The sequence below is a fragment of the Chiloscyllium plagiosum genome, unplaced genomic scaffold, assembly GCF_037043375.1.
Source record: "Chiloscyllium plagiosum isolate Xiang-an unplaced genomic scaffold, Cpla_swu_hap1 HiC_scaffold_18, whole genome shotgun sequence".
NCBI classification, from domain to species: Eukaryota; Metazoa; Chordata; class Chondrichthyes; order Orectolobiformes; family Hemiscylliidae; genus Chiloscyllium; species Chiloscyllium plagiosum.
The window spans coordinates 76,193,090-76,219,217 of NW_028270156.1; the positions used below are offsets into that span (position 1 = coordinate 76,193,090).

The window sequence follows — 26,128 nt, forward strand, 5'->3', positions numbered from 1 at the left end:
CGTAGAAGTTATTCTACATAGCCACTCCCAATTAGAAAATCATAATTACCATGTACTAAAACAGTCATGGCGTTTCGTGTTTCAATTTGACAACATTATATGTGTATAACATTATGGAAAGAATCTCAAAGAAGCAGCATATGAATTTTCAAATATTTCCATCTGCAAGAACACAAACATTCCGCCTATCTTTTTTTATGCTCCAGGTGCAGTACCACACAAACCCTTCTCTTACAAAGGTCTTGCATCTTAATCTTGGGTTTACTTCCAGTCTGAAGTCCATGATGTCACCCTTGGGGTGTGTAGAAGTGCTGGTGTATGAGAGGAAAGGGAGTCACGTACCTTATAATCATTATAGTGGTCCAAACCATTTGCTGTACAACAGCAAGATGGACTTACCTTCATCTGATAAATATCAAACACTCTGGGCTGGACCAGAAAATCTCAGGTTCTTTGCCTTACTTTTGTCTTCATTTCACTGGGAGATATCAGATTTTCAAACACAATGAAGAGAAAAATACACCTTCTTTAGGTAGTAATGGTGACTAATCAAGTTAATATATTGGAAATGGAAGTCATGCCATCACTGGGTGACAGAGAACATTGAAGGATCAAATTGATTTTGATGCAATGATTGGGAGATTTGTTTACAGCTATATGATTTTTTAAAAATCCAGCTTCAAAAAAATGAGAAGATTATTTTCTGATGTTGGTGAGGTGAAGGCTAAATACAAATATATAGAAGCTCAGTGCTGTCTGCAATGATATTCATTTCATCTCAGCAGCAAATCTTTATTTTTCAATCTCTTGTTTAATTTTATTCCCTTAAATGATTATCAACATATTCTTTGAAGACCAACGAGATTAAGGATATTGTTTTAAGCATGCTACCTATAAAAAAATTGCAGGATCAGGAAGTGCCAAATAAATATGCATAGTTCAAAATAGATCAACAGGCCTGCAAGATTTATTGCACAGAAACTCAGGAGAAACATGTGGAAAAGCATGGTGGCACAGTGGTTAGCACTGCTGCCTTACAGCGTCAGGGACCTGGGTTTGATTCCAGCCTTGGGCGACTGTCTGTGTGGAGTATGCACATTCTCCCCATGTCTGCATGGGTTTCCTCCCACAGTCCAAAGATGTGCAGGTTAGATGAATTGGCCGTGCAAAATTGTCCATAGTGTTCAGGATATATAGGCGAGGTTCCTCAGTCATGAGTAAATATCGGGTAGGGGGGTGGGTTATTTTCCAGAGGGTCGGTGTGGACTTAATAGGGTGAAGGGCCTGTTTCCACATGAGGAATTCTAATTCTAAAAAATATGCTAAAAGTTTGAGAGGAAGTTGGAAATACAAGGAGCTGATGTCTATGAGCATTAGAGTAAGAAATACTAGAATACTGTAACATTTGAGGTTAAACTCACACAACTGTTGAACTGGCAAAAATGAGTTTCATTTGTTGAGAAGTAAATTTAGGCTAACTCACATAATGACATGACATGATATGACATTGTATCGAAGTGAATGAAAAACCCAATACAACATTTGAAGTAAATCCAACCTGAGGGACCAGAAAGGTACCAAGAGACGGCTCTTGTGGTGCAGTGGTAATGTCCCTACCTCCAGGCAATGTGGCCTAGGTTCAAGTCCCTCCTGCCTCACAGGTCTGTCAGAGCATTCTCTGAATAGGTTGATTTTGAAAATAAATAGAGAGGGATGTAACTCAAAGAGCAAGTTAACAACCAAGGGAGCTTAAAATCAAAAGTTTTAGGAGTATATATGATTTAGAAGATCTTAAACAGACGAATCCCAAAATGAACAGAAGAGACAGGGTGAACAAAGCAAAAACCAAATTACCTTGAGAATACACAGTTCCGTTTACAATGCAAAAACATTCTGTTGTTGCAGATGGATAGCTTGTAGTAGGAGAAATCGTTGAATTCACAGAGGAAGCAGTCGGTGTTGGTTGAGAAAATGTTGAAGGTATCTTGATCGTAGTTGCAGACACAGTACTTGCTGATGCAGTCCTGGTGACTGGAACAGTGACTGCAGTAGTTGTGCTCCATTTGTTGACATTTGTGGTAGACTGACTGACGGTGACATTTTCAGAGGTAGCAGAACTCACAGAGGTTATGCTTGTAAATATAGGTGGAGGCATTCTAGTAATTCTGGACGTTGATGATTGGAAAGTTGTTGGAGATGTTACATTTGGTGACACAGTTGAAACAAGTGAAGACGTTGCCATGGTAGAGGATTTTGTGACTTGGGAGGTGGGTGAAGATGGAGATAAGGTTGACTGTGATTCAGTAGTCTCTACCGTTTCAGTTGTACAGATAGTAGTTGTTGTAGAGCCAGTGGTTGTGGTTGATATTGTTGATACTGTCATGGTTGTGGTTTCTGTAGAAGGTGACGTTATGCTGATTGTTGCTGTTGGGGATGATGACTGAGCTGTTGTAGTTGCAGTCACCGTTGTGCTTGTTGAAGTGCTCGTTGTTTTTGGGGTTAAAGTGACTGTAGTGGGTGAGGTTGATGTTTGCCTTGTTTCAGTTGGTGTTTCACTAGCTGTCGATGTGGTCGTGGTCACAGTTGGAGAAGCACTGGTGGAAGTGGTTGACGATTGTGTTTTGTGTGATGTTGAAGATGATTGAGGTGGTCCTGTGGGTGTGGGTGATGTTATGGTCGTTGTTGCAGAGAATGTTGTGATTGGGGAGGTGGTTGAAGGTGGAGCGGTGGGTGAATGTGTTTCCTCGATCCCTGTGGTTTCAGTTGTACAGGTTGTCGTTGTCTTTGAGCCGGTGGGTGTTTCCGCAGTGCTAGTTGAATGTGGAGTGGGTGTGGATGTTGGCAGTTTTGAAGATGTTATCGGCGTTGATGCTGTGGTTGTAGTTGATATTGTGGATACTGTCATGGTTGTGGATTCTGTAGAAGGTGACGTTATGCTGATTGTTGCTGTTGGGGTTGATGACTGAGCAGTTGTAGTTGCAGTCACGGTTGTGCTTGTTGAAGTGCTCGTTGTTTTTGGGGTTAAAGTGACTGTAGTGGGTGAGGTTGTTGTTTGCCTTGTTTCAGTTGGTGTTTCACTAGCTGTCGATGTGGTCGTGGTCACAGTTGGAGAAGCACTGGTGGAAGTGGTTGACGATTGTGTTTTGTGTGATGTTGATGATGATTGAGGTGGTCCTGTGGGTGTGGGTGATGTTGTGGTCGTTGTTGCAGAGAATGTTGTGATTGGGGAGATGGGTGAAGGTGGAGCAGTGGGTGAATGTGTTTCCTCGGTCACTGTGGTTTCAGTTGTACAGGTTGTCGTTGTCTTTGAGCCGGTGGGTGTTTCCGCAGTGCTAGTTGAATGTGGAGTGGGTGTGGATGTTGGCAGTTTTGAAGATGTTATCGGCGTTGATGCTGTGGTTAGAGTTGATATTGTGGACACTGTCATGGTTGTGGATTCTGTAGAAGGTGACGTTATGCTGATTGTTGCTGTTGGGGTTGAAGACTGAGCAGTTGCAGTTGCAGTCACCGTTGTGCTTGTTGAAGTGCTCGTTGGTTTTGAGGTTAAAGTGACTGTAGAGGGTGAGGTTGATGTTTGCCTTGTTTCAGTTGGTGTTTCACTAGCTGTCGATGTGGTCGTGGTCACAGTTGGAGAAGCACTGGTGGAAGTGGTTGACGATTGTGTTTTGTGTGATGTTGAAGATGATTGAGGTGGTCCTGTGGGTGTGGGTGATGTTGTGGTCGTTGTTGCAGAGAATGTTGTGACTGGGGAGGTGGTTGAAGGTGGAGCGGTGGGTGAATGTGGTTCCTCGGTCCCTGTGGTTTCAGTTGTACAGGTTGTCGTTGTCTTTGAGACGGTGGGTGTTTCCGCAGTGCTAGTTGTATGTGGAGTGGGTGTGGATGATGGCAGTTTTGAAGATGTTATCGGGGTTGATGCTGTGGTTGTAGTTGATATTTTGGATACTGTCATGGTTGTGGATTCTGTAGAAGGTGACATTATGCTGATTGTTGCTGTTGGGGATGATGACTGAGCAGTTGTAGTTGCAGTCACGGTTGTGCTTGTTGAAGTGCTCGTTTTTGGGGTTAAAGTGACTGTAGTGGGTGAGGTTGATGTTTGCCTTGTTTCAGTTGGTGTTTCACTAGCTGTCGATGTGGTCGTGGTCACAGTTGGAGAAGCACTGGTGGAAGTGGTTGACGATTGTGTTTTGTGTGATGTTGATGATGATTGAGGTGGTCCTGTGGGTGTGGGTGTGGGTGATGTTGTGGTCGTTGTTGCAGAGAATGTTGTGACTGGGGAGGTGGTTGAAGGTGGAGCAGTGGGTGAATGTGTTTCCCCGGTCCCTGTGGTTTCAGTTGTAGAGGTTGTAGTTGTCTTTGAGCCGGTGGGTGTTTCCGCAGTGCTAGTTGTATGTGGAGTGGGTGTGGATGTTGGCAGTTTTGAAGATGTTATCGGCGTTGATGCTGTGGTTGTGGTTGATATTGTGGATACTGTCATGGTTGTGGATTCTGTAGAAGGTGACGTTATGCTGATTGTTGCTGTTGGGGTTGATGACTGAGCAGTTGTAGTTGCAGTCACGGTTGTGCTTGTTGAAGTGCTCGTTGGTTTTGAGGTTAAAGTGACTGTAGTGGGTGAGGTTGATGTTTGCCTTGTTTCAGTTGGTGTTTCACTAGCTGTCGATGTGGTCGTGGTCACAGTTGGAGAAGCACTGGTGGAAGTGGTTGACGATTGTGTTTTGTGTGATGTTGAAGATGATTGAGGTGGTCCTGTGGGTGTGGGTGTGGGTGATGTTATGGTCGTTGTTGCAGAGAATGTTGTGATTGGGGAGGTGGTTGAAGGTGGAGCTGTGGGTGAATGTGTTTCCTCGGTCCCTGTGGTTTCAGTTGTACAGGTTGTCGTTGTCTTTGAGCCGGTGGGTGTTTCCGCAGTGCTAGTTGAATGTGGAGTGGGTGTGGATGTTGGCAGTTTTGAAGATGTTATCGGCGTTGATGCTGTGGTTGTTGTTGATATTTTGGATACTGTCATGGTTGTGGATAATGTAGAAGGTGACGTTATGCTGATTGTTGCTGTTGGGGTTGATGACTGAGCAGTTGTAGTTGCAGTCACGGTTGTGCTTGTTGAAGTGCTCGTTGTTTTTGGGGTTAAAGTGACTGTAGTGGGTGAGGTTGATGTTTGCCTTGTTTCAGTTGGTGTTTCACTAGCTGTCGATGTGGACGTGGTCACAGTTGGAGAAGCACTGGTGTAAGTGGTTGACGATTGTGTTTTGTGTGATGTTGAAGATGATTGAGGTGGTCCTGTGGATGTGGGTGTGGGTGATGTTGTGGTCGTTGATGCAGAGAATGTTGTGACTGGGGAGGTGGTTGAAGGTGGAGCGGTGGGTGAATGTGTTTCCCCGGTCCCTGTGGTTTCAGTTGTACAGGTTGTAGTTGTCTTTGAGCCGGTGGGTGTTTCCGCAGTGCTAGTTGAATGTGGAGTGGGTGTGGATGTTGGCAGTTTTGAAGATGTTATCGGCGTTGATGCTGTGGTTGTTGTTGATATTTTGGATACTGTCATGGTTGTGGATAATATAGAAGGTGACGTTATGCTTATTGTTGCTGTTGGGGTTGATGACTGAGCAGTTGTAGTTGCAGTCACGGTTGTGCTTGTTGAAGTGCTCGTTGTTTTTGGGGTTAAAGTGACTGTAGTGGGTGAGGTTGATGTTTGCCTTGTTTCAGTTGGTGTTTCACTAGCTGTCGATGTGGTCGTGGTCACAGTTGGAGAAGCACTGGTGTAAGTGGTTGACGATTGTGTTTTGTGTGATGTTGAAGATGATTGAGGTGGTCCTGTGGGTGTGGGTGATGTTGTGGTCGTTGTTGCAGAGAATGTTGTGACTGGGGAGGTGGTTGAAGGTGGAGCGGTGGGTGAATGTGTTTCCTCGGTCCCTGTGGTTTCAGTTGTACAGGTTGTCGTTGTCTTTGAGCCGGTGGGTGTTTCCGCAGTGCTAGTTGAATGTGGAGTGGGTGTGGATGTTGGCAGTTTTGAAGATGTTATCGGCGTTGATGCTGTGGTTGTGGTTGATATTTTGGATACTGTCATGGTTGTGGATTCTGTAAAAGGTGACCTTATGCTGATTGTTGCTGTTGGGGTTGATGACTGAGCAGTTGTAGTTGCAGTCACGGTTGTGCTTGTTGAAGTGCTCGTTGTTTTTGGGGTTAAAGTGACTGTAGTGGGTGAGGTTGATGTTTGCCTTGTTTCAGTTGGTGTTTCACTAGCTGTCGATGTGGTTGTGGTCACAGTTGGAGAAGCACTGGTGGAAGTGGTTGACGATTGTGTTTTGTGTGATGTTGATGATGATTGTGGTGGTCCTGTGGGTGTGGGTGTGGGTGAAGTTGTCGTCGTTGTTGCAGAGAATGTTGTGACTGGGGAGGTGGTTGAAGGTGGAGCGGTGGGTGAATGTGTTTCCCCGGTCCCTGTGGTTTCAGTTGTACAGGTTGTCGTTGTCTTTGAGCCGGTGGGTGTTTCCGCAGTGCGAGTTGAATGTGGAGTGGGTGTGGATGTTGGCAGTTTTGAAGATGTTATCGGCGTTGATGCTGTGGTTGTAGTTGATGTTTCGGATACTGTCATGGTTGTGGATTCTGTAGAAGGTGACGTTATGCTGACTGTTGCTGTTGGGGTTGATGACTGAGCAGTTGTAGTTGCAGTCACCGTTGTACTTGTTGAAGTGCTCGTTGTTTTTGGGGTTAAAGTGACTGGAGTGGGTGAGGTTGATGTTTGCCTTGTTTCAGTTGGTGTTTCACTAGCTGTCGATGTAGTCATGGTCACAGTTGGAGAAGCACTGGTGGAAGTGGTTGACGATTGTGTTTTGTGTGATGTTGAAGATGATTGAGGTGGTCCTGCGGGTGTGGGTGTGGGTGATGTTGTGGTCGTTGTTGCAGAGAATGTTGTGATTGGGGAGGTGGTTGAAGGTGGAGCGGTGGGTGAATGTGTTTCCTCGGTCCCTGTGGTTTCAGTTGTACAGGTTGTCGTTGTCTTTGAGCCGGTGGGTGTTTCCGCAGTGCTAGTTGAATGTGGAGTGGGTGTGGATGTTGGCAGTTTTGAAGATGTTATCGGCGTTGATGCTGTGGTTGTTGTTGATATTTTGGATACTGTCATGGTTGTGGATAATGTAGAAGGTGACGTTATGCTGATTGTTGCTGTTGGGGTTGATGACTGAGCAGTTGTAGTTGCAGTCACGGTTGTGCTTGTTGAAGTGCTCGTTGTTTTTGGGGTTAAAGTGACTGTAGTGGGTGAGGTTGATGTTTGCCTTGTTTCAGTTGGTGTTTCACTAGCTGTCGATGTGGTTGTGGTCACAGTTGGAGAAGCACTGGTGGAAGTGGTTGACGATTGTGTTTTGTGTGATGTTGAAGATGATTGAGGTGGTCCTGTGGGTGTGGGTGATGTTGTGGTCGTTGTTGCAGAGAATGTTGTGACTGGGGAGGTGGTTGAAGGTGGAGCGGTGGGTGAATGTGTTTCCTCGGTCCCTGTGGTTTCAGTTGTACAGGTTGTCGTTGTCTTTGAGCCGGTGGGTGTTTCCGCAGTGCTAGTTGAATGTGGAGTGGGTGTGGAAGTTGGCAGTTTTGAAGATGTTATCGGCGTTGATGCTGTGGTTGTGGTTGATATTTTGGATACTGTCATGGTTGTGGATTCTGTAGAAGGTGACCTTATGCTGATTGTTGCTGTTGGGGTTGATGACTGAGCAGTTGTAGTTGCAGTCACGGTTGTGCTTGTTGAAGTGCTCGTTGTTTTTGGGGTTAAAGTGACTGTAGTGGGTGAGGTTGATGTTTGCCTTGTTTCAGTTGGTGTTTCACTAGCTGTCGATGTGGTTGTGGTCACAGTTGGAGAAGCACTGGTGGAAGTGGTTGACGATTGTGTTTTGTGTGATGTTGATGATGATTGTGGTGGTCCTGTGGGTGTGGGTGTGGGTGAAGTTGTCGTCGTTGTTGCAGAGAATGTTGTGACTGGGGAGGTGGTTGAAGGTGGAGCGGTGGGTGAATGTGTTTCCCCGGTCCCTGTGGTTTCAGTTGTACAGGTTGTCGTTGTCTTTGAGCCGGTGGGTGTTTCCGCAGTGCTAGTTGAATGTGGAGTGGGTGTGGATGTTGGCAGTTTTGAAGATGTTATCGGCGTTGATGCTGTGGTTGTAGTTGATGTTTCGGATACTGTCATGGTTGTGGATTCTGTAGAAGGTGACGTTATGCTGACTGTTGCTGTTGGGGTTGATGACTGAGCAGTTGTAGTAGCAGTCACCGTTGTACTTGTTGAAGTGCTCGTTGTTTTTGGGGTTAAAGTGACTGGAGTGGGTGAGGTTGATGTTTGCCTTGTTTCAGTTGGTGTTTCACTAGCTGTCGATGTAGTCATGGTCACAGTTGGAGAAGCACTGGTGGAAGTGGTTGACGATTGTGTTTTGTGTGATGTTGAAGATGATTGAGGTGGTCCTGTGGGTGTGGGTGAAGTTGTGGTCGTTGATGCAGAGAATGTTGTGACTGGGGAGGTGGTTGAAGGTGGAGCGGTGGGTGAATGTGTTTCCCCGGTCCCTGTGGTTTCAGTTGTACAGGTTGTAGTTGTCTTTGAGCCGGTGGGTGTTTCCGCAGTGCTAGTTGAATGTGGAGTGGGTGTGGATGTTGGCAGTTTTGAAGATGTTATCGGCGTTGATGCTGTGGTTGTTGTTGATATTTTGGATACTGTCATGGTTGTGGATAATGTAGAAGGTGACGTTATGCTGATTGTTGCTGTTGGGGTTGATGACTGAGCAGTTGTAGTTGCAGTCACGGTTGTGCTTGTTGAAGTGCTCGTTGTTTTTGGGGTTAAAGTGACTGTAGTGGGTGAGGTTGATGTTTGCCTTGTTTCAGTTGGTGTTTCACTAGCTGTCGATGTGGTCGTGGTCACAGTTGGAGAAGCACTGGTGGAAGTGGTTGACGATTGTGTTTTGTGTGATGTTGATGATGATTGAGGTGGTCCTGTGGGTGTGGGTGTGGGTGATGTTGTGGTCGTTGTTGCAGAGAATGTTGTGACTGGGGAGGTGGTTGAAGGTGGAGCAGTGGGTGAATGTGTTTCCCCGGTCCCTGTGGTTTCAGTTGTAGAGGTTGTAGTTGTCTTTGAGCCGGTGGGTGTTTCCGCAGTGCTAGTTGTATGTGGAGTGGGTGTGGATGTTGGCAGTTTTGAAGATGTTATCGGCGTTGATGCTGTGGTTGTGGTTGATATTGTGGATACTGTCATGGTTGTGGATTCTGTAGAAGGTGACGTTATGCTGATTGTTGCTGTTGGGGTTGAAGACTGAGCAGTTGTAGTTGCAGTCACCGTTGTGCTTGTTGAAGTGCTCGTTGGTTTTGAGGTTGAAGTGACTGTAGTGGGTGAGGTTGATGTTTGCCTTGTTTCAGTTGGTGTTTCACTAGCTGTCGATGTGGTCGTGGTCACAGTTGGAGAAGCACTGGTGGAAGTGGTTGACGATTGTGTTTTGTGTGATGTTGAAGATGATTGAGGTGGTCCTGTGGGTGTGGGTGATGTTATGGTCGTTGTTGCAGAGAATGTTGTGATTGGGGAGGTGGATGAAGGTGGAGCGGTGGGTGAATGTGTTTCCTCGGTCCCTGTGGTTTCAGTTGTACAGGTTGTCGTTGTCTTTGAGCCGGTGGGTGTTTCCGCAGTGCTAGTTGAATGTGGAGTGGGTGTGGATGTTGGCAGTTTTGAAGATGTTATCGGCGTTGATGCTGTGGTTGTTGTTGATATTTTGGATACTGTCATGGTTGTGGATAATGTAGAAGGTGACGTTATGCTGATTGTTGCTGTTGGGGTTGATGACTGAGCAGTTGTAGTTGCAGTCACGGTTGTGCTTGTTGAAGTGCTCGTTGTTTTTGGGGTTAAAGTGACTGTAGTGGGTGAGGTTGATGTTTGCCTTGTTTCAGTTGGTGTTTCACTAGCTGTCGATGTGGTCGTGGTCACAGTTGGAGAAGCACTGGTGGAAGTGGTTGACGATTGTGTTTTGTGTGATGTTGATGATGATTGAGGTGGTCCTGTGGGTGTGGGTGTGGGTGATGTTGTGGTCGTTGTTGCAGAGAATGTTGTGACTGGGGAGGTGGTTGAAGGTGGAGCAGTGGGTGAATGTGTTTCCCCGGTCCCTGTGGTTTCAGTTGTAGAGGTTGTAGTTGTCTTTGAGCCGGTGGGTGTTTCCGCAGTGCTAGTTGTATGTGGAGTGGGTGTGGATGTTGGCAGTTTTGAAGATGTTATCGGCGTTGATGCTGTGGTTGTGGTTGATATTGTGGATACTGTCATGGTTGTGGATTCTGTAGAAGGTGACGTTATGCTGATTGTTGCTGTTGGGGTTGAAGACTGAGCAGTTGTAGTTGCAGTCACGGTTGTGCTTGTTGAAGTGCTCGTTGGTTTTGAGGTTAAAGTGACTGTAGTGGGTGAGGTTGATGTTTGCCTTGTTTCAGTTGGTGTTTCACTAGCTGTCGATGTGGTCGTGGTCACAGTTGGAGAAGCACTGGTGGAAGTGGTTGACGATTGTGTTTTGTGTGATGTTGAAGATGATTGAGGTGGTCCTGTGGGTGTGGGTGTGGGTGATGTTATGGTCGTTGTTGCAGAGAATGTTGTGATTGGGAAGGTGGTTGAAGGTGGAGCGGTGGGTGAATGTGTTTCCTCGGTCCCTGTGGTTTCAGTTGTACAGGTTGTCGTTGTCTTTGAGCCGGTGGGTGTTTCCGCAGTGCTAGTTGAATGTGGAGTGGGTGTGGATGTTGGCAGTTTTGAAGATGTTATCGGCGTTGATGCTGTGGTTGTTGTTGATATTTTGGATACTGTCATGGTTGTGGATAATGTAGAAGGTGACGTTATGCTGATTGTTGCTGTTGGGGTTGATGACTGAGCAGTTGTAGTTGCAGTCACGGTTGTGCTTGTTGAAGTGCTCGTTGTTTTTGGGGTTAAAGTGACTGTAGTGGGTGAGGTTGATGTTTGCCTTGTTTCAGTTGGTGTTTCACTAGCTGTCGATGTGGTCGTGGTCACAGTTGGAGAAGCACTGGTGTAAGTGGTTGACGATTGTGTTTTGTGTGATGTTGAAGATGATTGAGGTGGTCCTGTGGGTGTGGGTGAAGTTGTGGTCGTTGATGCAGAGAATGTTGTGACTGGGGAGGTGGTTGAAGGTGGAGCGGTGGGTGAATGTGTTTCCCCGGTCCCTGTGGTTTCAGTTGTACAGGTTGTAGTTGTCTTTGAGCCGGTGGGTGTTTCCGCAGTGCTAGTTGAATGTGGAGTGGGTGTGGATGTTGGCAGTTTTGAAGATGTTATCGGCGTTGATGCTGTGGTTGTTGTTGATATTTTGGATACTGTCATGGTTGTGGATAATGTAGAAGGTGACGTTATGCTGATTGTTGCTGTTGGGGTTGATGACTGAGCAGTTGTAGTTGCAGTCACGGTTGTGCTTGTTGAAGTGCTCGTTGTTTTTGGGGTTAAAGTGACTGTAGTGGGTGAGGTTGATGTTTGCCTTGTTTCAGTTGGTGTTTCACTAGCTGTCGATGTGGTCGTGGTCACAGTTGGAGAAGCACTGGTGGAAGTGGTTGACGATTGTGTTTTGTGTGATGTTGATGATGATTGAGGTGGTCCTGTGGGTGTGGGTGTGGGTGTGGGTGATGTTGTGGTCGTTGTTGCAGAGAATGTTGTGACTGGGGAGGTGGTTGAAGGTGGAGCGGTGGGTGAATGTGTTTCCTCGGTCCCTGTGGTTTCAGTTGTAGAGGTTGTCGTTGTCTTTGAGCCGGTGGGTGTTTCCGCAGTGCTAGTTGAATGTGGAGTGGGTGTGGATGTTGGCAGTTTTGAAGATGTTATCGGCGTTGATGCTGTGGTTGTGGTTGATATTTTGGATACTGTCATGGTTGTGGATTCTGTAGAAGGTGACCTTATGCTGATTGTTGCTGTTGGGGTTGATGACTGAGCAGTTGTAGTTGCAGTCACGGTTGTGCTTGTTGAAGTGCTCGTTGTTTTTGGGGTTAAAGTGACTGTAGTGGGTGAGGTTGATGTTTGCCTTGTTTCAGTTGGTGTTTCACTAGCTGTCGATGTGGTTGTGGTCACAGTTGGAGAAGCACTGGTGGAAGTGGTTGACGATTGTGTTTTGTGTGATGTTGATGATGATTGTGGTGGTCCTGTGGGTGTGGGTGTGGGTGAAGTTGTCGTCGTTGTTGCAGAGAATGTTGTGACTGGGGAGGTGGTTGAAGGTGGAGCGGTGGGTGAATGTGTTTCCCCGGTCCCTGTGGTTTCAGTTGTACAGGTTGTCGTTGTCTTTGAGCCGGTGGGTGTTTCCGCAGTGCTAGTTGAATGTGGAGTGGGTGTGGATGTTGGCAGTTTTGAAGATGTTATCGGCGTTGATGCTGTGGTTGTAGTTGATGTTTCGGATACTGTCATGGTTGTGGATTCTGTAGAAGGTGACGTTATGCTGACTGTTGCTGTTGGGGTTGATGACTGAGCAGTTGTAGTAGCAGTCACCGTTGTACTTGTTGAAGTGCTCGTTGTTTTTGGGGTTAAAGTGACTGGAGTGGGTGAGGTTGATGTTTGCCTTGTTTCAGTTGGTGTTTCACTAGCTGTCGATGTAGTCATGGTCACAGTTGGAGAAGCACTGGTGGAAGTGGTTGACGATTGTGTTTTGTGTGATGTTGAAGATGATTGAGGTGGTCCTGTGGGTGTGGGTGAAGTTGTGGTCGTTGATGCAGAGAATGTTGTGACTGGGGAGGTGGTTGAAGGTGGAGCGGTGGGTGAATGTGTTTCCCCGGTCCCTGTGGTTTCAGTTGTACAGGTTGTAGTTGTCTTTGAGCCGGTGGGTGTTTCCGCAGTGCTAGTTGAATGTGGAGTGGGTGTGGATGTTGGCAGTTTTGAAGATGTTATCGGCGTTGATGCTGTGGTTGTTGTTGATATTTTGGATACTGTCATGGTTGTGGATAATGTAGAAGGTGACGTTATGCTGATTGTTGCTGTTGGGGTTGATGACTGAGCAGTTGTAGTTGCAGTCACGGTTGTGCTTGTTGAAGTGCTCGTTGTTTTTGGGGTTAAAGTGACTGTAGTGGGTGAGGTTGATGTTTGCCTTGTTTCAGTTGGTGTTTCACTAGCTGTCGATGTGGTCGTGGTCACAGTTGGAGAAGCACTGGTGGAAGTGGTTGACGATTGTGTTTTGTGTGATGTTGAAGATGATTGAGGTGGTCCTGTGGGTGTGGGTGATGTTATGGTCGTTGTTGCAGAGAATGTTGTGATTGGGGAGGTGGATGAAGGTGGAGCGGTGGGTGAATGTGTTTCCTCGGTCCCTGTGGTTTCAGTTGTACAGGTTGTCGTTGTCTTTGAGCCGGTGGGTGTTTCCGCAGTGCTAGTTGAATGTGGAGTGGGTGTGGATGTTGGCAGTTTTGAAGATGTTATCGGCGTTGATGCTGTGGTTGTTGTTGATATTTTGGATACTGTCATGGTTGTGGATAATGTAGAAGGTGACGTTATGCTGATTGTTGCTGTTGGGGTTGATGACTGAGCAGTTGTAGTTGCAGTCACGGTTGTGCTTGTTGAAGTGCTCGTTGTTTTTGGGGTTAAAGTGACTGTAGTGGGTGAGGTTGATGTTTGCCTTGTTTCAGTTGGTGTTTCACTAGCTGTCGATGTGGTCGTGGTCACAGTTGGAGAAGCACTGGTGTAAGTGGTTGACGATTGTGTTTTGTGTGATGTTGAAGATGATTGAGGTGGTCCTGTGGGTGTGGGTGAAGTTGTGGTCGTTGATGCAGAGAATGTTGTGACTGGGGAGGTGGTTGAAGGTGGAGCGGTGGGTGAATGTGTTTCCCCGGTCCCTGTGGTTTCAGTTGTAGAGGTTGTAGTTGTCTTTGAGCCGGTGGGTGTTTCCGCAGTGCTAGTTGTATGTGGAGTGGGTGTGGATGTTGGCAGTTTTGAAGATGTTATCGGCGTTGATGCTGTGGTTGTGGTTGATATTGTGGATACTGTCATGGTTGTGGATTCTGTAGAAGGTGACGTTATGCTGATTGTTGCTGTTGGGGTTGAAGACTGAGCAGTTGTAGTTGCAGTCACCGTTGTGCTTGTTGAAGTGCTCGTTGGTTTTGAGGTTGAAGTGACTGTAGTGGGTGAGGTTGATGTTTGCCTTGTTTCAGTTGGTGTTTCACTAGCTGTCGATGTGGTCGTGGTCACAGTTGGAGAAGCACTGGTGGAAGTGGTTGACGATTGTGTTTTGTGTGATGTTGAAGATGATTGAGGTGGTCCTGTGGGTGTGGGTGATGTTATGGTCGTTGTTGCAGAGAATGTTGTGATTGGGGAGGTGGTTGAAGGTGGAGCGGTGGGTGAATGTGTTTCCTCGGTCCCTGTGGTTTCAGTTGTACAGGTTGTCGTTGTCTTTGAGCCGGTGGGTGTTTCCGCAGTGCTAGTTGAATGTGGAGTGGGTGTGGATGTTGGCAGTTTTGAAGATGTTATCGGCGTTGATGCTGTGGTTGTTGTTGATATTTTGGATACTGTCATGGTTGTGGATAATGTAGAAGGTGACGTTATGCTGATTGTTGCTGTTGGGGTTGATGACTGAGCAGTTGTAGTTGCAGTCACGGTTGTGCTTGTTGAAGTGCTCGTTGTTTTTGGGGTTAAAGTGACTGTAGTGGGTGAGGTTGATGTTTGCCTTGTTTCAGTTGGTGTTTCACTAGCTGTCGATGTGGTCGTGATCACAGTTGGAGAAGCACTGGTGGAAGTGGTTGACGATTGTGTTTTGTGTGATGTTGATGATGATTGAGGTGGTCCTGTGGGTGTGGGTGTGGGTGATGTTGTGGTCGTTGTTGCAGAGAATGTTGTGACTGGGGAGGTGGTTGAAGGTGGAGCAGTGGGTGAATGTGTTTCCCCGGTCCCTGTGGTTTCAGTTGTAGAGGTTGTAGTTGTCTTTGAGCCGGTGGGTGTTTCCGCAGTGCTAGTTGTATGTGGAGTGGGTGTGGATGTTGGCAGTTTTGAAGATGTTATCGGCGATGATGCTGTGGTTGTGGTTGATATTGTGGATACTGTCATGGTTGTGGATTCTGAAGAAGGTGACGTTATGCTGATTGTTGCTGTTGGGGTTGAAGACTGAGCAGTTGTAGTTGCAGTCACGGTTGTGCTTGTTGAAGTGCTCGTTGGTTTTGAGGTTAAAGTGACTGTAGTGGGTGAGGTTGATGTTTGCCTTGTTTCAGTTGGTGTTTCACTAGCTGTCGATGTGGTCGTGGTCACAGTTGGAGAAGCACTGGTGGAAGTGGTTGACGATTGTGTTTTGTGAGATGTTGAAGATGATTGAGGTGGTCCTGTGGGTGTGGGTGATGTTGTGGTCGTTGTTGCAGAGAATGTTGTGACTGGGGAGGTGGTTGAAGGTGGAGCGGTGGGTGAATGTGTTTCCTCGGTCCCTGTGGTTTCAGTTGTACAGGTTGTCGTTGTCTTTGAGACGGTGGGTGTTTCCGCAGTGCTAGTTGTATGTGGAGTGGGTGTGGATGTTGGCAGTTTTGAAGATGTTATCGGGGTTGATGCTGTGGTTGTAGTTGATATTTTGGATACTGTCATGGTTGTGGATTCTGTAGAAGGTGACATTATGCTGATTGTTGCTGTTGGGGATGATGACTGAGCAGTTGTAGTTGCAGTCACGGTTGTGCTTGTTGAAGTGCTCGTTTTTGGGGTTAAAGTGACTGTAGTGGGTGAGGTTGATGTTTGCCTTGTTTCAGTTGGTGTTTCACTAGCTGTCGATGTGGTCGTGGTCACAGTTGGATAAGCACTGGTGGAAGTGGTTGACGATTGTGTTTTGTGTGATGTTGATGATGATTGAGGTGGTCCTGTGGGTGTGGGTGTGGGTGATGTTGTGGTCGTTGTTGCAGAGAATGTTGTGACTGGGGAGGTGGTTGAAGGTGGAGCAGTGGGTGAATGTGTTTCCCCGGTCCCTGTGGTTTCAGTTGTAGAGGTTGTAGTTGTCTTTGAGCCGGTGGGTGTTTCCGCAGTGCTAGTTGTATGTGGAGTGGGTGTGGATGTTGGCAGTTTTGAAGATGTTATCGGCGTTGATGCTGTGGTTGTGGTTGATATTGTGGATACTGTCATGGTTGTGGATTCTGTAGAAGGTGACGTTATGCTGATTGTTGCTGTTGGGGTTGAAGACTGAGCAGTTGTAGTTGCAGTCACGGTTGTGCTTGTTGAAGTGCTCGTTGGTTTTGAGGTTAAAGTGACTGTAGTGGGTGAGGTTGATGTTTGCCTTGTTTCAGTTGGTGTTTCACTAGCTGTCGATGTGGTCGTGGTCACAGTTGGAGAAGCACTGGTGGAAGTGGTTGACGATTGTGTTTTGTGTGATGTTGAAGATGATTGAGGTGGTCCTGTGGGTGTGGGTGTGGGTGATGTTGTGGTCGTTGTTGCAGAGAATGTTGTGACTGGGGAGGTGGTTGAAGGTGGAGCAGTGGGTGAATGTGTTTCCCCGGTCCCTGTGGTTTCAGTTGTAGAGGTTGTAGTTGTCTTTGAGCCGGTGGGTGTTTCCGCAGTGCTAGTTGTATGTGGAGTGGGTGTGGATGTTGGCAGTTTTGAAGATGTTATCGGCGTTGATGCTGTGGTTGTGGTTGATATTGTGGATACTGTCATGGTTGTGGATTCTGTAGAAGGTGACGTTATGCTGATTGTTGCTGTTGGGGTTGAAGACTGAGCAGTTGTAGTTGCAGTCACCGTTGTGCTTGTTGAAGTGCTCGTTGGTTTTGAGGTTGAAGTGACTGTAGTGGGTGAGGTTGATGTTTGCCTTGTTTCAGTTGGTGTTTCACTAGCTGTCGATGTGGTCGTGGTCACAGTTGGAGAAGCACTGGTGGAAGTGGTTGACGATTGTGTTTTGTGTGATGTTGAAGATGATTGAGGTGGTCCTGTGGGTGTGGGTGATGTTATGGTCGTTGTTGCAGAGAATGTTGTGATTGGGGAGGTGGATGAAGGTGGAGCGGTGGGTGAATGTGTTTCCTCGGTCCCTGTGGTTTCAGTTGTACAGGTTGTCGTTGTCTTTGAGCCGGTGGGTGTTTCCGCAGTGCTAGTTGAATGTGGAGTGGGTGTGGATGTTGGCAGTTTTGAAGATGTTATCGGCGTTGATGCTGTGGTTGTTGTTGATATTTTGGATACTGTCATGGTTGTGGATAATGTAGAAGGTGACGTTATGCTGATTGTTGCTGTTGGGGTTGATGACTGAGCAGTTGTAGTTGCAGTCACGGTTGTGCTTGTTGAAGTGCTCGTTGTTTTTGGGGTTAAAGTGACTGTAGTGGGTGAGGTTGATGTTTGCCTTGTTTCAGTTGGTGTTTCACTAGCTGTCGATGTGGTCGTGGTCACAGTTGGAGAAGCACTGGTGGAAGTGGTTGACGATTGTGTTTTGTGTGATGTTGATGATGATTGAGGTGGTCCTGTGGGTGTGGGTGTGGGTGATGTTGTGGTCGTTGTTGCAGAGAATGTTGTGACTGGGGAGGTGGTTGAAGGTGGAGCAGTGGGTGAATGTGTTTCCCCGGTCCCTGTGGTTTCAGTTGTAGAGGTTGTAGTTGTCTTTGAGCCGGTGGGTGTTTCCGCAGTGCTAGTTGTATGTGGAGTGGGTGTGGATGTTGGCAGTTTTGAAGATGTTATCGGCGTTGATGCTGTGGTTGTGGTTGATATTGTGGATACTGTCATGGTTGTGGATTCTGTAGAAGGTGACGTTATGCTGATTGTTGCTGTTGGGGTTGAAGACTGAGCAGTTGTAGTTGCAGTCACGGTTGTGCTTGTTGAAGTGCTCGTTGGTTTTGAGGTTAAAGTGACTGTAGTGGGTGAGGTTGATGTTTGCCTTGTTTCAGTTGGTGTTTCACTAGCTGTCGATGTGGTCGTGGTCACAGTTGGAGAAGCACTGGTGGAAGTGGTTGACGATTGTGTTTTGTGTGATGTTGAAGATGATTGAGGTGGTCCTGTGGGTGTGGGTGTGGGTGATGTTATGGTCGTTGTTGCAGAGAATGTTGTGATTGGGAAGGTGGTTGAAGGTGGAGCGGTGGGTGAATGTGTTTCCTCGGTCCCTGTGGTTTCAGTTGTACAGGTTGTCGTTGTCTTTGAGCCGGTGGGTGTTTCCGCAGTGCTAGTTGAATGTGGAGTGGGTGTGGATGTTGGCAGTTTTGAAGATGTTATCGGCGTTGATGCTGTGGTTGTTGTTGATATTTTGGATACTGTCATGGTTGTGGATAATGTAGAAGGTGACGTTATGCTGATTGTTGCTGTTGGGGTTGATGACTGAGCAGTTGTAGTTGCAGTCACGGTTGTGCTTGTTGAAGTGCTCGTTGTTTTTGGGGTTAAAGTGACTGTAGTGGGTGAGGTTGATGTTTGCCTTGTTTCAGTTGGTGTTTCACTAGCTGTCGATGTGGTCGTGGTCACAGTTGGAGAAGCACTGGTGTAAGTGGTTGACGATTGTGTTTTGTGTGATGTTGAAGATGATTGAGGTGGTCCTGTGGGTGTGGGTGAAGTTGTGGTCGTTGATGCAGAGAATGTTGTGACTGGGGAGGTGGTTGAAGGTGGAGCGGTGGGTGAATGTGTTTCCCCGGTCCCTGTGGTTTCAGTTGTACAGGTTGTAGTTGTCTTTGAGCCGGTGGGTGTTTCCGCAGTGCTAGTTGAATGTGGAGTGGGTGTGGATGTTGGCAGTTTTGAAGATGTTATCGGCGTTGATGCTGTGGTTGTTGTTGATATTTTGGATACTGTCATGGTTGTGGATAATGTAGAAGGTGACGTTATGCTGATTGTTGCTGTTGGGGTTGATGACTGAGCAGTTGTAGTTGCAGTCACGGTTGTGCTTGTTGAAGTGCTCGTTGTTTTTGGGGTTAAAGTGACTGTAGTGGGTGAGGTTGATGTTTGCCTTGTTTCAGTTGGTGTTTCACTAGCTGTCGATGTGGTCGTGGTCACAGTTGGAGAAGCACTGGTGGAAGTGGTTGACGATTGTGTTTTGTGTGATGTTGATGATGATTGAGGTGGTCCTGTGGGTGTGGGTGTGGGTGATGTTGTGGTCGTTGTTGCAGAGAATGTTGTGATTGGGGAGGTGGTTGAAGGTGGAGCAGTGGGTGAATGTGTTTCCCCGGTCCCTGTGGTTTCAGTTGTAGAGGTTGTAGTTGTCTTTGAGCCGGTGGGTGTTTCCGCAGTGCTAGTTGTATGTGGAGTGGGTGTGGATGTTGGCAGTTTTGAAGATGTTATCGGCGTTGATGCTGTGGTTGTGGTTGATATTGTGGATACTGTCATGGTTGTGGATTCTGTAGAAGGTGACGTTATGCTGATTGTTGCTGTTGGGGTTGAAGACTGAGCAGTTGTAGTTGCAGTCACCGTTGTGCTTGTTGAAGTGCTCGTTGGTTTTGAGGTTGAAGTGACTGTAGTGGGTGAGGTTGATGTTTGCCTTGTTTCAGTTGGTGTTTCACTAGCTGTCGATGTGGTCGTGGTCACAGTTGGAGAAGCACTGGTGGAAGTGGTTGACGATTGTGTTTTGTGTGATGTTGAAGATGATTGAGGTGGTCCTGTGGGTGTGGGTGATGTTATGGTCGTTGTTGCAGAGAATGTTGTGATTGGGGAGGTGGTTGAAGGTGGAGCGGTGGGTGAATGTGTTTCCTCGGTCTCTGTGGTTTCAGTTGTACAGGTTGTCGTTGTCTTTGAGCCGGTGGGTGTTTCCGCAGTGCTAGTTGTATGTGGAGTGGGTGTGGATGTTGGCAGTTTTGAAGATGTTATCGGCGTTGATGCTGTGGTTGTGGTTGATATTGTGGATACTGTCATGGTTGTGGATTCTGTAGAAGGTGACGTTATGCTGATTGTTGCTGTTGGGGTTGATGACTGAGCAGTTGTAGTTGCAGTCACGGTTGTGCTTGTTGAAGTGCTCGTTGTTTTTGGGGTTAAAGTGACTGTAGTGGGTGAGGTTGATGTTTGCCTTGTTTCAGTTGGTGTTTCACTAGCTGTCGATGTGGTCGTGGTCACAGTTGGAGAAGCACTGGTGGAAGTGGTTGACGATTGTGTTTTGTGTGATGTTGATGATGATTGAGGTGGTCCTGTGGGTGTGGGTGTGGGTGATGTTGTGGTCGTTGTTGCAGAGAATGTTGTGACTGGGGAGGTGGTTGAAGGTGGAGCAGTGGGTGAATGTGTTTCCCCGGTCCCTGTGGTTTCAGTTGTAGAGGTTGTAGTTGTCTTTGAGCCGGTGGGTGTTTCCGCAGTGCTAGTTGTATGTGGAGTGGGTGTGGATGTTGGCAGTTTTGAAGATGTTATCGGCGTTGATGCTGTGGTTGTGGTTGATATTGTGGATACTGTCATGGTTGTGGATTCTGTAGAAGGTGACGTTATGCTGATTGTTGCTGTTGGGGTTGAAGACTGAGCAGTTGTAGTTGCAGTCACCGTTGTGCTTGTTGAAGTGCTCGTTGTTTTTGGGGTTAAAGTGACTGTAGTGGGTGAGGTTGTTGTTTGCCTTGTTTCAGTTGGTGTTTCACTCGGTGTCGATGTGATCGTGGTCACAGTTGGAGAAGCACTGGTGGAAGTGGTTGACGGTTGTGTTTTGTGTGATGTTGATGATGATTGAGGTGGTCCTGTGGGTGTGGGTGATGTTGTGGTCGTTGTTGCAGAGAATGTTGTGACTGGGGAGGTGGTTGAAGGTGGAGCGGTGGGTGAATGTGTTTCCCCTGTCTCTGTGGTTTCAGTTGTACAGGTTGTAGTTGTTGTCGAGCCAGTGTGTATTTTTATACTGGTAGTTGAATGCTTATTTGTGCTTGTTGTTGGGAATTTGGATGAATGTGGAGTTGAAGTGGATGATTCTTTTGTTTGGACTGTTGTTGGCATCACAGTCGTCGTTCTGAATATTTTCAGGGTAGTTGGTGATTCATTTGTTGCCTTTGAAACTTCTGTTGTTGTTGTACTCTGTGCTGTTGTTGCTGTTGAGTGTGATGTTTGAACACCTGTGGGAATCCGTGGTGTTGATTCTGCAGAAGTCATTGTGGTAATATGCGCCGTGGTTGTCCTTGATTCTGTTGTTGTTGTTGGAGCTTGACATATAAAATTACAGCATAACAGTTGGATTTCATAGTCGTAGCACGTTTTCATGTAATTTTGGTTCTTGTTTTCACATATGAGACCAAAAGAAATATTGCACTGTACTGTTTGTTCGATATCTTCCAGTTCTACATCTGGTGCATGTATGGCTCTGCATTCAATGTTGCTTGGAGCATCACAAATTGCATATCCATGCTCCTTAATTTTATCATATGTTTCAAAATCACCTCCCGAAAAGCCAGAGTTTGGCTTGGTTACACTTATCCATTGGGTCCATTCACATTGTTCCACTATCACACAAGTAGCTATAGGGAATTAAAAGATTTGATGTGAGAATTACGACATTTTACATTGATTTCTGTTCAGTTATGCATATATACATGGAAGAGTTAATGTGCACAAATCTTTCTTTAATTGCTACTTTTCAACTGGTTCTATACCATTGATAGAGAGTTATCTGTCCATAAGCAAATGATTTTTTAAATCAAATACCTGCATTAATGATGCTCTTTGTGCAAGAAAAGTATTCATAAAATTTGTTTTTAAAAACTTTTCAACGAATTATAAAATGTAATGCACTTGAAATGTCAGGCTATGCTATTTGTATTTGATGATTGCAATATAATAAAATTTCCTGCTGATGCTTTTTACTTGTTTCCTTCAAAAGTCAGATGTGACACTATTCGAAACAGTTCGGTAAAACATGCAGTAATCGATCAATATTAACTATTATGGAAATATTTCACATTACAAATGATTGTAAAGTTTACTTACTGCTCAGTATTTTGCTGGTTGTGGGAACAGTTGAAGTTGATGACTTAATTTCTGAAAAAGAAAGAAAGTTTTTAAAACACAGAGATAATATCAGTTTTATCACTCAAAGGAAATCAATAACTGAGTTGCAAAGTGAGGGTTGTGAAATAGTACATCCTAATAAGCACATTGATTATTTGAACAAAAATGCATCTGAAGATCTGCTGAAACTTTCCATGTTAATCTCTTGAAGGAGAAAGTGAGGACTGCAGATACTGGAGATCAGAGCTGAAAATGTGTTGCTGGAAAAGCGCAGCATCCAAGGAACAGGAGAATCGATGTTTCGGGCATAAGCCCTTCTTCAGGAATCCCTTGAAAACTACCAGGTTTCCATGATACATGTGAAGGACAGAGGGCCAAGATGTGACAAGGCAAGAAAATGGATAATTGAGAACATGCCATCAACCTGTAATTTTGATAGCTGATGTCTAACTCCGTAATGATGCCTGTCATAGTCTTAGTAGTATTGCTTCTAAAACCCTCAACTGAGCTTTCATGCTCAACTGTTTCAACACTTTCACTCCCAATTTTCTTTCTTTGTAAATTTGAGCTCATTCAAGAAGTATCCAAGGCCATGCACTAAGACTCATTCCTTTATCCTGACCGGATAACTATTGGCATTTGTTCTCGCAAAGTGTTGACCTTAAAGTTTTCATATCCATCCATTGCTTGTCTTTTCCCTAGCTATGTAACCTCCTTCAAACCTATAACCTTCCATGATCACTGTTTTCTTCTAATTCTCACCAGTTACATATCTTAATCCTTCAACTACATAAACCCTAAAGTCTGGACTATCATTCCTTTTCAAATATGTGCTTCTTTATTTTTCACTCTATGGTTCATGCGGTCTGTAAAACCTACTTCTTTGACCAAGTATTTGGGCACCTACTCTAATTTACCTCGGTGTTAAATTATATACCAGTTTTGAAAGTTTTGTTGTGTGCTAAATCAATTCTTATTTTGGCTTCAAATGTTCAATTCATTGTCAGATATTTTATATCCCAGCTGACATTAATAGTACTCAGCAATGTTAGATCCTAAAATGAAACTTTCCTGATGGTCTAGTGGCTAGAATTTGGCACTTTCACCACTGTGGTCCAAGTTCAAATCCCTGTCAGGGAATGGGAATTTATGGATTCTTTTAACCTGTATTGTGAAAACAGAATTATTTTGGGGCCCTCTTGTGGTACAGTGGTAGCGACCCTTACCCTGGATCAGGAGTCCCAGATTCAAGTCCCACCTGCTCCAGTGTCATCTCTGACCAAGTTAATTGGAAAAATAGGTTAAATTAAAATAAGGAGATCCCAAAATGAAACGTGGGTTGTTAAACTCTAACTTTGTTTTATTTTTAATCTCACCATGGGGACAGTCACTGAACACACACAGTATAGCTGTCAGCATAACAGAGAGAGCAAAATATTTACTAAACAAGCACAACACAAAATATTGGAAAGATTTAAATATTGACATCAGAAAAGGATTCAAGTTCACACTCCCCCTTGAGAATGGAGAAAATTTTACAAGGTCTGCTGCAGATCGTCATTTATCTGGATGATGTGCTAATAACAGGGAAGACCAATGAAGAGCATACAGATAACTTGGCCATAGTTTTTAGATGTTTCTCCAAGGTGAACATATGCCCTAGAAGGTCACTCCCCAAGTGACCCGCTTAGGCTACAGACTCAAGATGGGGTTACATCTGTTGGAAACTGAAGTGAGGGCAATCAAAGGTGCCCCGGCTCCCATGTTGGTACTGGAGCTTAGGTCACTCCTTGGATTGGTGATTTACAGGGAGTTCTTCTATAATACGATGGTTGCGTTCTTGTGCAAGTACAACATTATAGAAAAATCACGCTTTAGAAACAGCGCTTAAACTATTGGCAATCTAATTGCGTTACAACCAGCACACTTTTAAAAGTTCGTACTTTAGAAACAGTGCTCCCAATTTGTTAATCGAATTTCAGCAAATTCGCGTTAAGGAAACATGCATTGTAGCAGAACGACCTGTATTACAAAACATTCATACATATCCTGGCCTCCATCCTGGCACTCTTACATCTACTACTGAAAAAGGGTCAGCCTTGGAAATGGGCTTGTAGCTAAGACAGAACCTTTATGAAAGTGAAGAAGCAGCTGTCACTGCTTGAGGTGTTGGCATACTACGACCCATTGCAAGATATCGTGATGACATATGATGCTTCTCTGTATGGTATCGAGGTAGTATTGGCGCACAGATGTACTATGAAGGTGAATACCCAATGGTGCATGCTTCCTGGAATTTGGCTGATGCAGAGCGCAAAACTGCCTAGATAGAGAAGGAAGATTTGGTGGACATCTTTGGTGTGAGAAAGTTCCATCCAATTTCCATCCATCAATTGGTAATAGTAGCAGACAACAAACCCCTGCTACCACACTCAACAAGGACAAGGCTTCAGGTGAAAAAGTGCATACAATTGTAAATTAGAACATCATCCAGGAGGTTGAGTAGCAAATGCAGATGCCTTGAGCAGCCTCCTACTGACGGATATGTCACTGGTGATGCTGCCACTAGAAAAGTCCATTCTGGTTTTAAACTTTCTGGACACCTTTCTGGTCAGCACTGACAATATCATACTTTTGATGCTAAAAAATCTGGTCCTGGCAAAACTAAAACAGCTGGTGATCATGGGGGACCGTCACAATCAAAATTGAAACCTTTCTGGTGAGACCCAATCACCAGAGAGAACCAGATAATGGCTAAACTCCACCAGAAGTGTGCAAAATGAATATGTTGATGACAAGTTGTGTCTGGTAGCCAAATTTGGGTGTAGACATAGGCACTTTGGTGGGGCAATGCCCAGAGTGCTAACAAGGACAAAAATTACCACCAGCAGCTCCCCCACATTCTTGGGAATTGCTGAGCAACCCTGGACTCGGTTACATGTCAATTATGCCTGCCCTTTCAAGGGCATTGTGGATGAACACTCAAAGTTGTGGAATGTGCATAGAGATCATTTATTAAATACTGGGACTGTGATAGAAAAGGAGCGAGTATCTTTTGCAGTACAAGGGCTCGCAGAAGTGTTGGTTACAGAAAATGGGGAACTTGAATATTTCCTAAAGTTTAATGTCATGAGGCATAGACAGCTCCATATCATCTATTGCCCAATGGTCTGGAGGAAAGACCAGGCCAAACTTTGAAGGCAGGCTTAAAGAACCACCCAACAGCTTTACTCAATGTCAAACTGTTCTGGTACCTATTTCATTATTGGACCACCCCTCATGCAACTACAGGGTTAGCTCCAGCAGAGTTGCTACTTGGGAGAAGATTCAAAACCAGGTTAAATCTGATCTTTCTGGACCTGGGAGCGTAGGGTGAACCAGCATTGGGAATGTCAATGCCAGACAAAAGACCCCTCTAAGCAAGAGGAACAGTCTACTTCAGGGGACAAAGTTTGGTAATGAAACCACTGAAATGGCCTTGCATGGTATCAGGCGTGGCCAATGCAAGATCAGATCCCACAACATTAAAAATTTGGGTACGTGAGCTGGTCCTAAACAAGCATGTGGACCACATGAAAGCTGAAAACTCAGAAACCGAGCATCAGCAAAACACACCCAGCCACTCAGGACAGCTGGAAAGGTTGTCGGAATCCATGTCTACTGTTGAAGAAATGGGTGGCATGGTGACTCAGTGGTTAGCATTGCTGCCTCACAGTGCCAAGGAGCTGGGTTCAATTCCACCCTCAGGCAACTGTTTGTGTGGAGTTTGCACATTCTCTCCCTGTCTATGTGGGTTTCCTCCAGGTGTTCCCACAGTCCAAACGTGTGCAGGTTGGGTGGATTGGCCATGCTAAATTGCCTATTGTGGCCAGAGATATGCAGGCTAGGTGGATTAGCCATGGAAATTGCAGGGCTACAGGTATAGAGTAGGGTGGTGGGTCTGGTTCTGCAACTTAAGGATTCTATGATTCTATGAAATATTTGAGTCTGAGGTGGACATAGTGGGTTTGATCCTTTACTGCCCAAAGAAGAGGGTGAATTTCTTCCAAGACGCTCCAGGCACAAGAGGTGGACAGGTGGATCAGAGGTTCAGTTCAGAGGGTAGAAAAAGCTATATGTGTCAAGTACTATGCATGTATAAATAAAGGGTGACTTGATAATGGGATACTGGCCTGTATGGAGTTATTTCAGATGGGCTCCAGGGAGTACAACCAGAGCATGTCCTTGGCATTGTGGGTGGAGTTTAGAAGAATGATGATGATGATGATGAAATAGGCAGCTACATACATGGCGAAAGTGAGGGCTGCAGATGCTGGAGATCAGAGCTGAAAATATGTTGCTGGAAAAGCGCAGCAGGTCAGGCAG

At 45.7% G+C, this 26,128-nt stretch overlaps 1 protein-coding gene across 1 annotated transcript in view; it reads right to left on the reverse strand.

Annotated features, from left to right (window-relative positions):
- LOC122557980 (uncharacterized) overlaps positions 1 to 26,128 on the reverse strand; it is a 188,680-nt gene that overhangs the window by 65,860 nt on the left and 96,692 nt on the right. Inside the window, exons 29-30 of the mRNA XM_087996203.1 lie at positions 21,743 to 21,793; positions 1,855 to 21,273 (exon numbers count right to left, since the gene is read on the reverse strand). Coding sequence (XP_087852329.1) covers positions 1,855 to 21,273; positions 21,743 to 21,793 — 19,470 coding nt within the window. The remainder of the gene's footprint in view (positions 1 to 1,854; positions 21,274 to 21,742; positions 21,794 to 26,128) is intronic.